General features: G+C 31.3%; 1 protein-coding gene across 1 annotated transcript; it reads left to right on the top strand.

Annotated features, from left to right (window-relative positions):
- On the top strand, positions 1 to 6,951 carry LOC132736487 (uncharacterized). The gene is made up of 5 exons (XM_060723627.1): positions 1 to 117; positions 3,352 to 3,430; positions 5,232 to 5,354; positions 6,190 to 6,340; positions 6,637 to 6,951. Exons 2-5 carry the CDS (start codon positions 3,368 to 3,370, stop codon positions 6,909 to 6,911), a joined length of 612 nt encoding a protein of 203 aa, XP_060579610.1. The 5' UTR covers positions 1 to 117; positions 3,352 to 3,367; the 3' UTR covers positions 6,912 to 6,951.
- The last annotated feature ends 4,726 nt before the right edge of the window (positions 6,952 to 11,677 follow it).

The following is an 11,677-nucleotide window of genomic DNA, read 5'->3' as shown; positions in this document are numbered from 1 at the left end:
GTCGCAGCGTATCGTAGTACACATAGATACACATCATAGTTATCCCGTTTCAGTCGCATGTTAGGTTTGCTAGAGTTACATTAAAATAATTGATTTATAAAACATTTAGAGGAACAGGTAAGTTTTACTGATATATATAGTTTAAGTTTTATTAGATCTTCCTATAAAAACAGAAAATCTGCCTTTATTTAGATCTTGGTCTTCAGATTGAAGATGCGTCTAGCTTCCGACTTGGACAAAGAGATGTTGATCTAGGTAGCTCTGTTGATATTTTTTCTTCAAATTTTGACCTTAGTCTTTTCATATTTTTTAAAGAAATATTTTCTCATGTTTTAGCCTTTAATAAACAAACATTATTCGCCCGAATACATCGTGATTATCTGTTCGTAGACTACATGTTATCACATATCACACTTTTAAGGATGTTTTTATAAGTATTTGATATGTTTATAAGTATGTTGTATCAAAACACATGTTATGTTAAGTTTTCCCTTTAATCAACTTAATTCATAATTGATATTTTTTTATTTGATAATCAAGATTTCTACGAGTTAAAGCTTTCTGCAGACATCTTTCGTCAATATGTTATCTAAAAACACTGGTAAAGTTTTATATCACCAACTAATTATTAATGCAGTTAAGAACTTTTCACCCATTTTTGTTTTTGGATAAATTATTTCTTACCTAGGGTTATGTATGTGTCTTTCAAATTATTATAATTATGTATGGATCGCAGTCATATAGCTATTGTTTGAGTGAGTAATGTTTACAGTATATGAAGTAATTCAAATCTACTTTGTTTTTAAATTGTTTTAAGGCAAATTCTTCAACATAATAAGCCAAATTTTAAATACTTTCCCCCCGAACAATAGTTTGTTTCTCTGTCAAAATGAAATAAAGTTAGCTTCAAGTGACATTATGCCCATCTAAGGGCATATAGTGAGTGAACGGGTGAAGATCAAAATAAGTTTTCATTTTGCCATAATCCCTTTTATCACACACCCGTGCCGATTTTGCGACTCCGTAAATATGGTATTGCACGGCCGTGCATATATTTTGACGTGACGTCATTAGCGTTATACAAACATAGTGTAAAGACGCGCTAAATGTTAGCGTTATACTATAGGCGCGTCAATGAAAAAAGACTCTTATTTCACTTTAAACGGTCTTTATTTTGGGTATGTGATAAATAGAATATTAAATTTGTGTAAGGTCATTACTGAATTTATTGCACTCGTTGAATAAAATAATATTATGCTCGCCAGAGGCTCGCATAATATAATTTTATTCAACTCGTGCAATAAATTCAGTATTGAACTTACACTCATTCAATATCCTCTATTTAATTTTATAATTAAGTTCGCATAAACAATGAATAACACACAGATCCAGATGAAATTTCTATAAATATCTGTTTGAATTTACCTATAACACTTTGTTTATAAAAAAAGTGAGACATTAAAAAAAAATTTTTTTTAGGCAGATTTATAATTTTATTCTAAACATTTTCCAATATCAACTGTTGGCCAAACGCCATTTTGATAGTCAATCTTTTGAAAAATAAAAACAATTCAGCTCAATTTGACTTTGAAAGTATGAGCATAATGTCACTTTCAGTTAATTATACATACTGCCCGTGTGTATGTTATTCTGTTACCTAAAAAATTATGTATATTGTTTTCCTATCACGTTCTACAGGATAATTATATTCTGTTAGAGTAAATCTCATGATTACACGAACATTACTTAGAGATCCTGTATGTTGTAATTAAGGTTGTTACCACAGAGGTCTATGTATATAATTATGCTTCTAACATCGAAGATTATGTAAAAATATGTACCACATGATATGCAAAATATATGCATTCATTCAGTGGCGGTTTCAGGCCCGGGCTTCAGGGCTGCAGCCCCCCCCCCCCAGGTCGGCCCAAAGATACGTTTATCAGCTGGGCTGGAATATATTTTTGTCAGTTTCAAACTTTATTGGCTGTAGTGTACTCCCTTGTCAAAACACTTATTGCTGTCATCCATGACATTTCTTATTGAAAAATGTGACTTAGACTTAATAAGTTAATAGAAACTAATTTTTAATTACCTCCCTTTATTAACATAAAATGTAAATTTGGTAATATTTCAAATAATGTTTTTTGGAAATAACAATATTGATAAATCGTCATTTGAGCATTATATTTATGATTTAAAAGCATATTATAACAAAACTGAGTTACAGGATCTTTAAAATTATATTAATTATAATAGAGATAACCGTCGGTTATCCACGGTATATATTCCGTACATACAACATTATGTTTTATAATATATTTTATTTATATTTGCCAGCCCGCATAGCTCAATCAGTTAGAGCGCGAGACTTGTAATCTCGACATTGTGGGTTCGATTCCCGGGCTGGCCAACTAAAATTATTAATCAGTCTTTCGGATGAGACTTTAAATCGAGGTCCCGTGTATGGGTGCTTAAACACTTGGCACGCTAAAGAACCAGGAGAAGCTTCTGGAATTGGGACATCTTTCTGTATCTGTAATTGCACTATCCTCCAAAAATCTAAAATGACTAATACTCTTCTGGAGGACTCGCCCACATGGGCAACCGGTGGCGAGTATAAATAAACGCAAATACACACAATTATATGTTTTATAGATAAAGAATATATATATACAATATGTTGTATGTACGGAATATATACCATGGGTAACCGACGATGAATAAAAGTGTACTACTCCATAATAGACTTAAAGACTAACACAAATTATAAATTTACAAACATTTGCATCAGAAAATAAACACATAACACAAACTTGTTAAAATTGAGAAAAAAAACTTTGTTGTCAGTATTCAAGAATGTAAAGTAAGGAACATATTTTATGACTGTTGTTTTTGGTTAAAATTTGGTTAAAATACACACTTTTTATATTTTGTTCCGGTAAGAGTGTTATAAATGAATACATGATTGTATCCCGCCCCACTCTCATACCAAAATGCATAATTAGACCTCCTCCCACGATGAATAAATTCCTTACACGGCCAGAGAGCGATGGTAGATCTACTTACATGTATATAACTTATATACTTGTGCATAAGATATACTAAATAACTAGCAAGTTTTATGTTCTTTTGATTAAAATTGACTCCTAACAGTTCCAAACGTCCTTGGAAATCATGGTTGTGATATGTTTATGAAGTCATTTTTATTTCTAATTTAGGACTAGATGTAATATCATTGGCAATATTTTAAAACAATCTACAATTTTAGAGACAAAAATACCACATTGCATCATTTTTATAAAGATTTTAAAACACAATCTTAACAAGATCGACATCTTCCTTTTTAAGGAATCCACAGTCAAAAATGGCAGAAGAAAAGAAAAAGATTCACTGTCTACATGTCTGTGGACATATTGAAGCTATGATGGTAAGTTTTAATGTGAATAACATAATTATTATGTGACAACAAAGATTTATTTGCGAATTAAAAATGTTTATGAACTGAATGAAATATGCGAAATTAGAGAAAAGGCTTTAAGGCCCAATTATGCCTCAGAAATACTTCTATTCTTATTTCTCAAAAGCTTTTTATTTTTGGTGTACTAAACTGTTACTCATTGCCATCTTTTTCATCATTTGCTTTTTGGCAGTTGGTACAGTAATACAGATTTAGTATTGTGCATGTAAGTCAAAATACTACTTAGTTCACACTTTGCTACGTTTATGATACATTATCTCAGTTACAATTATCTCTAATTTCTTCAGCCTCGTTTGACCTTTATAGAGATGTTTTCTGAGGCATAATGCGCCTTTAATGAAAAAGGTTGATATAGTTTTTAAGTGATTATAATGTAAATGTCCCATTTAGCTTCAAAACCGCAAGTATGTTTTTCTTTTTTCTCTCAAAGTTTTTTGAATGTTAACGTCCTGTAACAATTTCAAAAAGTTACTAATTGGCCATGTGTCTGAACCTTTGATTTGTGGAGTGGCAATTTGTACAGTTAAAACATTTTTCTTTCTTTTTCTTAAGTTTTTCCTAGGTACTGTTACAGTTTCAAAATATATTACCAAATGGTCATGTAGCTAAATTATAGATATTTACCTTTATCTTCATTCTGGTAATTGGTACAGTTAATTATAGTGACATAGTATTTTGTATGGTAGTCAAAATGCCACTTTACTTACATTATCAATATTTATCAGCGGTATTTTCTCCAGTTGACAAGCATTTTATGTGTTCTTTATTCATCATTACGGGATTATAAGTTTATATCTAAGCGCAACACTTTTTGGATCTCAATTTTGTATATGTTCTTGACTAGTGAGGAATTGATATAAGTTATCTTTTACTTGTTTTCTAAGTTAAAAAGTGTAAATGTTGTACGCACATGTACAGTTTGTCGGATGAATAAAGTTTATACTATGATTTTATGATATTTTTTAATGGAAATTCCGAATCTGCGCGAACATTTACAGACCGATAAGGTGAGCTGAAAATGTAAAGGATGGGTGCAAGCATATCGGGATTTTAAAGTTTAATGATGGGACTCACTGAGGTTTTACTGATATTTTTTCGAGATTTCAGCCGCGTCACGACAAAACCAACATAGTGCGTTTGCGACCAGCATGGATCCAGACCAGTCTGCGCATCCGCGCAGTCTGATCAGGATCCATGCTGTTCGCTTACCAACCCTTTTACAAGTAGAGAAACTGATAGCGAACAGCATGGATCCAGATCAGACTGCGCGGATGCGCAGGCTGGTCTGGATCCATGCTGGTCGTAAACGTATTATGTTGGTTTTGTCATGACGCGGCTCATTTATGTTTCAATTGATGGAAGTTTAGACCAATAGCTTGCTCGTGTGCAATTTTTCAGATCATTCTCTCACTCTATTTTTACAAATGATTATTCTTATTGTGAAAAATGACCAACAATTGAAAAGTGTTGCAACACTTTTCACTCAAATTGGGTTAAGATAACACATATACGATTTTCAATTTATTTCTGAGTATATTTCTTAACTATCTTTTGTATATCTTTCTGTTTAGCCAAAGGTTATCTGTATAAATAAAAATCAATTTAAGCTTTTAGGCTTTCGGACCTCCGCGGAGTTCCTTTCAGGTAAATGTGTATAAGAGAGTACACGATCAAGAACGATTGGTTTGTTTTTCATTTATAATTTTTGCCATTTGAAAGAAAAATATAGTAAATATGCTTTGCACATTAGGAAGAATCAGCCGAAAAGAAATTCGAGGAGAAAATGAAGGGAAGGAGAAATTTAACATGTAACACTGCCCAGAATAGTGATCAACTACACGAGCTTTATAAAGACAAGGTGAAAGGAACACAGGTATCCTAAGTTTATTTATACAGATATAATGTTGGTAAACAGACATGAGCCGCGTCATGACAAAACCAACATAGTGCGTTTGCGACAAGCATGGATCCGCGCAGTCTGATCAGGATCCATGCTGTTCGCTATCAGTTTCTATACTTGTAAACGGTTGGTAAGCGAACACCATGGATCCTGATTAGACTGCGCGGATGCGCTGGCTGGTCTGGATCCATGCTGGTCGCAAACGCACTATGTTGGTTTTGTCGTGACGCGGCTCAGATTATCATGCGAGGTCATGATCAAGTTAACTATTTACTTTGTTTAAAGGCAAAGGGTGACGGGGAAGTTTTTTTACACAGTCAACTTGGGAAAAGTAGGCATTTTCAAAATAGTTATACAACACGTACACTACACGTGGATTGGTCTATAATAGAAGAATTTCAAATATCGATAAAAGCAGTAGAAATGTATCATTTTGAAATTCTAATAATAATGTGCTTACAAATAAAATGTTGATATAAGGTTTTAAGTGATTTAGTATGCTAATTGAACACTTACATAATGAAAAATAATATTTTGTTCCAAAAATTTTATTTTGTGCTATTTAAATGTATTCAATATCGGTTTATGTGTATCACACTTGCCATCAACATCCGAATATCATTTTTTCATGATATGCACTTATGTCTTATACTTATTAAGTATTGTATTACATGTCTTCTGTTATAGACCAATTCGAATAGAGTCGACGGTTGCCAGCTTTATTCGAATGTATCCTCTTTATGCATCATCTACAGTGTCGACAATGGGACCATTTAAAGACAAGTGTTTTATTTTTTCGTATTTATAGCCTAGTGAAGAAAAGGTTAAAATGATGAAGGAATTAATGGAGGCGATAGAGCACGCACAACTCGTGCATAGTAATACCATACTTCGTGCGAAACAGGAAGAGTCCGGACTAAAACGCCACCCATCTACATTGAGTCACATGCACCACGACGGTAATGTTTATTCCTGTCTTACCTATTGCTAAATGTTTTCATTGTCTTCACCACGGAAGCATATATCATACATGCAATTCCTTTAAGGACCGATCATGACATGTCTAGATGTTGTTATTACTATTGGACCGAACTGGTTACACGTGGATTATTATATATATTTATTCGAATTGAAAATCAATTTTTAATCTGAATTATATGTTTGACATGTAAATAAACAAATTATAACGTAAAATTAAATTATTTACTTCCTGACATTTATCAGTCGTCAGTTGATATCTATGTACACATTACAGACAGTGACAGCGAACCGGAAGTTGAAGAAGACAAACCTCACCCAAAAGAGACTGATACTACAGATACAACCGATGAAAACCTAACATCGGAACCAGTCGAGACAAACGCTGTAGATCCCACTGCGGTGTCTGATGAAGTCAAAACGACAGATCCAGTCGAGACGAACGCTGTAGATCCCACTGCGGTGTCTGATGTAGTTAATCAAACTAACGCAGCTCCATTAGAGGAACCTGATAAAATGATAACAACAGGTGACATCAATGATGACCAGTAATTTGATATATGAATAAAATTTGAAGAAAAAAACAAAAGAACAGCAATATTATTTCATTTTGTTATACCGTACAATGACAAGTTGGACACAAATTCATAAGGACATATGATTTTATTATTATACGGATAGCCATCCCCACTAGTCATGTTTCTTGGTACTACTTATACTCAGAAAATGTTTGCAAGGGTTTTGTTTTCAAAATAGTATTTTGCTTAAATTTCAAAATTCATTTTTACAAGTATCTGTGTCAAAATGAAAATCATTTATTGCGTAAAAACTTGTTTTTCTCGAAAGTAGCACACTCCTTTTATTTTTGTTCCCCACTTTTTATTGATATTTGACCATTTCTTTTGCCATTTTTCTATGTTATAAACATATTTTAGTTACTAGCAAATTAACTTGTACATGTAATTTAAGAAACTAAATGTAAAACAAAATAATTATAGAAGAAGGAATAAATAAAGGGAAATATTTAATAACTGTTACGTAAACTTATGTAAGTATACATTAAAAAAAATATAAAAGATAAAATATTAATGCGTGCATGTTCAAAAAAATATCGTCTTTAAAAATCTAGAACAATTTGAACTAACATTGGAAGGGTTTAGGCGTTTTCATTCATAAAATTAAATAGTTTTGATTCCTGATTGATGACCAGGTAGTGCAGATGCCATTGGGGCAATGTTGAATTTTCCTTTAAATACTTGTTTGCATTTCGGAACATGATGGGGAGATAGTTGGTAAATACATACGTCATCTTGGGTAAACATTGATATATTTAACGATGGAGAGTTTTTGTAACCATGCTTTTTTCAATGGTATAGTCTGATTTTATTGACCTGTCAATTTTGAATACATTATAGCACTCATTTAAATATTCGATTTCACTTCGGTTCTGTCCGTGTAGTTTACGAGAATTAATATGGAGTAAATAACTAATGTTTTGAAAAGTCACACCAGCTTAATGCATAGGCCATGTCAAATCCGCAATAGCAGAGACGGTAGAGTGATTGTCTAATATATGTCTAATATAGGTATGTAGTTCGATCCCTACTTTTGCCGTTGTTTTAAGGCCTACTCTTTTTCTTTATTTTTGCAGCATATTTTCATGAAAATGGCCGTGTGCTTCCAATATTGTCTACACATATATGAATCAACTTAGAAATATTATCTCAATTTGTGTTGTGTTTTACGCCATTGAAATGACATTTTCTAATTTTAATCCGAATTCATTATAAATTTTAATTCTGAAAGCATGTTATTTAAAAGGAATTTAATCGCTAAACATATTAAATCAAAACGAACAACATAACAAGCAAATATAGTTCCGATAATGTTGAAAATAGTTATAAGAAGAAGAAGAAAAAAAAAAAACAAAAAAAAACATTGGAGGTACGCGGTCTCGATCTCACAACAATTAGGACACTTAGAAATCATTAACCTGTAGCTTACCCTATTCCGCTATACCGCTCAGTATAATTGCTCCATAGGCACAAATTATATTTAATCAAATCTCACTGAGTACATCTCACGGAAATTCCCGAAAATCTTTCGAAGATTATATATTGTGTGCATTGACCGTGTAATTAGTATGGAATTGACAGGTTAATAAAACCAAACAATAAGTGATACGATTTTCTAAATATAAGATCAAAAGTCTGGAGGTGTTCTTTCCCTTTATATTTGAAAATTATTTATCCACTGTTGCCAGCTTTAATTTTTGGTATCTTAATTGTTGCAGATTTCAGCACTACTTTCTTCAGCTGATAAACATCTAACATGCTTTAAATCCATTATTCAAACACCATTAAACAAATGTCAGAAATTTCAAATAGAACGGCGCATGTATGCAACTTATGTACACCAGGGTCTTTAAAAAACCATGTGTACTGTTCAGTTCATATAATATTAATAATAATTTTAATGATATAAGCGTTTTCCTAGAACATTTTTCTTTTACGGATTTGTTTTCATTTCACGAAACTTACCCGTTCATAATTTAAATGGTACTTTTTTGAATAATAAGTAAAGATATTTATCTGATGGTATTATACGATCCCGGTAAACGACATCTTTTTTACAGAGAAAACTTCGGTAGATGGTAAAATGTATAAGGGAATATGCATGCATGAAGTCATTAAAATAAAAAAAAAGATATCAGCTCTATGATTTGATTAAAAAAAAAACAACACTTTTAGCGTATGCAAGGAGTAAATTATACCAGAACTTAACCGCCTGTAAATCTATTTGTTTAGAATTCAATCAAAGACGAAAATAAAATAACAACATTTTCGAGTCATACCACTCAACTTATCATTTTGTGTGCACACAACCATGCATTTGGCCTAAAATGTTAGTTTATGAGGGAGACGTTAACGTCTTATTAAGATATTCATGCGGCAGATTCGTAAAAAAAATGAAACGTCACCATATTGTGGCAGTAATTGTGGACGTCATGACCTTATATGTCCGCAACGTTATCGTACGTTTACAAACAACACCAATAGTTTCTTCCGTTTTGTCGGTCGCTTGTTAGGTTTGCTAGAGCTACATTAAAATAGTTGATTTATAGAACAATTAGAGGAACAGGTAAGTTTTACTAATATATATAGCTCTAGTTTAAGTTTATTAGATCTTCCTATAAAAACAGAAAATCTGCCTTTATTTAGATCTTGGTCTTCAGATTGAAGCTTTCGACTTGGACAAAGAGATGTTGATCTAGGTTGCTAGCTGATTTTTGTTCAATTTTTAACCTTAGTCTTATGATATTTTTTAAAGAAATATTTTCTTCCGTTTAAGCCTTAAATAAGCAAACATTATTTGCTCGAATACATCGTGTCTGTTTGTTCGTAGACTACTTGTTATCACATATCACATTTTGAAGGATGTTTTTATAAAAAGTTGATATGTTTATAGATAGTTTTATTTCAATCATATTAGGCTTAAAAGCCCACGATGACATGTTAACAGCATAATACTAGACAACGAACAGTGCATATACATATGAAATACATAACATAGCATGATGATAATATCGGAGAAGATCATAACGACAAACTCTTCAAGTATAAATACATTAATGTTGTGTTTAACTTACATATATATGTATAGTATCATTTTATATAAATGTAATCCAAAACATATCTATTTGATGAATCTTTAAAGTTTTAAACCTATGTGAAATTATATACATTCATCAAATAATAGGTTATATACATACATGTACTGAATATATCCACGGTTCTTGCCACACTCTAAGACAAGAAACATAGAATATAATTGATGCATATTTAATTCATTTGTAATTGTTATAACATAAATATATCGGCCTTACCGAAAAGAAACTGCAAGACTGATAATATGTTATAAATTAACAATCATATTCAACATGACTTATTTTCATTTATATGTTCGTTTTACATATATACGTTTATTTAAGATGAGATATTTCAACAAAATGAGCACATGGCATCCAATGAAATAAATATGCATACTACACAATGTATTATTAACATTATTCATGTGTCATAGCTCTTTCGCCATAGAGACAAAGAAAATTTATAAAGTATCAAAAGTAACCCTAGAATATATTCATCTTTTGAAAGCAAATATATCACTTAAATTAATATAGTGTGCACAGTTTATAGAAAAAAGACATTGCACTTAACAGTATACTTAGACGCTAAATTATATTAATGACTACATGAGATTGTTTCAACTAACGGTATTAAAAAAAAAATAATTATAACTTTAACAAATAATTAAATGATAGAATTTCTTAGTTTAAAAGCTTTTTCAACAAATATTCCTAGGTTTCTTATCACTTTTTTATTTTCTGAATTTAATAATTCTATAAATTTATACATATTTGGTCTGTTCCAAAACTTCTTGTGAATATAAGAGTTTCTTAATTCTGTATATAATGAGCATTCAATAACGAAATGGTATTCGTCTTCAAGAGTATTGCATAATGAACATTTTCTATCGTTTAAGGTATTCTGGTTGGTTTAGCCCACCTACCAGCTTCTACTTGTAGTCTATGAGAGGACACTCTCAGACGTGTTAATGACTGAACAAATTTATTTGCAGTAAACAATCAAGATATGGTTGGTACCTAAAGAAAGAAATATTTCTATAAAACAAAGCTCTACTAGAATTTGATAATCTTGAGTTCCAGTTCTGAATAAATTGGTCATTTAATCTTTGTTTAACTAAGGACAAAAATATCTTATCATCACCTACACCTTGATATAACCATGCGTCAACAAAAACCTAGTGAACATAACAAAATCTTTTAACATGGAACACCAATTTTCGCCTATTTTCATACTGTTCAAAATCATCTTTTAACAAAGAGTAAATAATGAAGACATACTTGTTTCTTCCTAAATGTAATATTTTTAACCAATATTTAATAATATTTAAAAAATGCACAGTTTTTAAAGGATACCCGACCTAATTCCCCATAAATAAAGTCATTTTGTGTAGTCTTTTTAACACCTAAAAGTTTTTTACAAAATTGTAAATGCACCCTTTCAATTGATAAATCATTGACAAAACCACACACTTTCGCTGCAATAATTTAAAATCGGAGATACGAGTTTATCAAATAATTCTAATTTATGTTTTGGTTGTAAATAGGTAAATTTGTATAAATATTTATTCAGCTTAAATACTGCTTTTTTGCGCTTGACCTGCTATAGTATTGTGGGCGGTACTTAATGAACCTCCACTTGTAAAAACAACACCTAAATAACAAAAATTGT

This window comes from Ruditapes philippinarum, unplaced genomic scaffold (genome assembly GCF_026571515.1).
Source record: "Ruditapes philippinarum isolate M1 unplaced genomic scaffold, ASM2657151v2 ctg4007_1_1_1_1, whole genome shotgun sequence".
Classification (NCBI taxonomy): Eukaryota; Metazoa; Mollusca; class Bivalvia; order Venerida; family Veneridae; genus Ruditapes; species Ruditapes philippinarum.
This window is presented reverse-complemented; position numbering and strand designations above follow the sequence as displayed.

What these genes read in the sequence shown, in the direction of transcription:
- LOC132736487 (XM_060723627.1), top strand. Translation starts at nt 3,368, where the DNA reads ATGGCAGAAGAAAAGAAAAAGATTCACTGTCTACATGTCTGTGGACAT. An exon ending in ACAAGGTGAAAGGAACACAG is followed by an intron (nt 5,355 to 6,189) that starts GTATCCTAAGTT and finishes TCGTATTTATAG; the next exon opens with CCTAGTGAAGAAAAGGTTAA. An exon ending in GAGTCACATGCACCACGACG is followed by an intron (nt 6,341 to 6,636) that starts GTAATGTTTATT and finishes TACACATTACAG; the next exon opens with ACAGTGACAGCGAACCGGAA.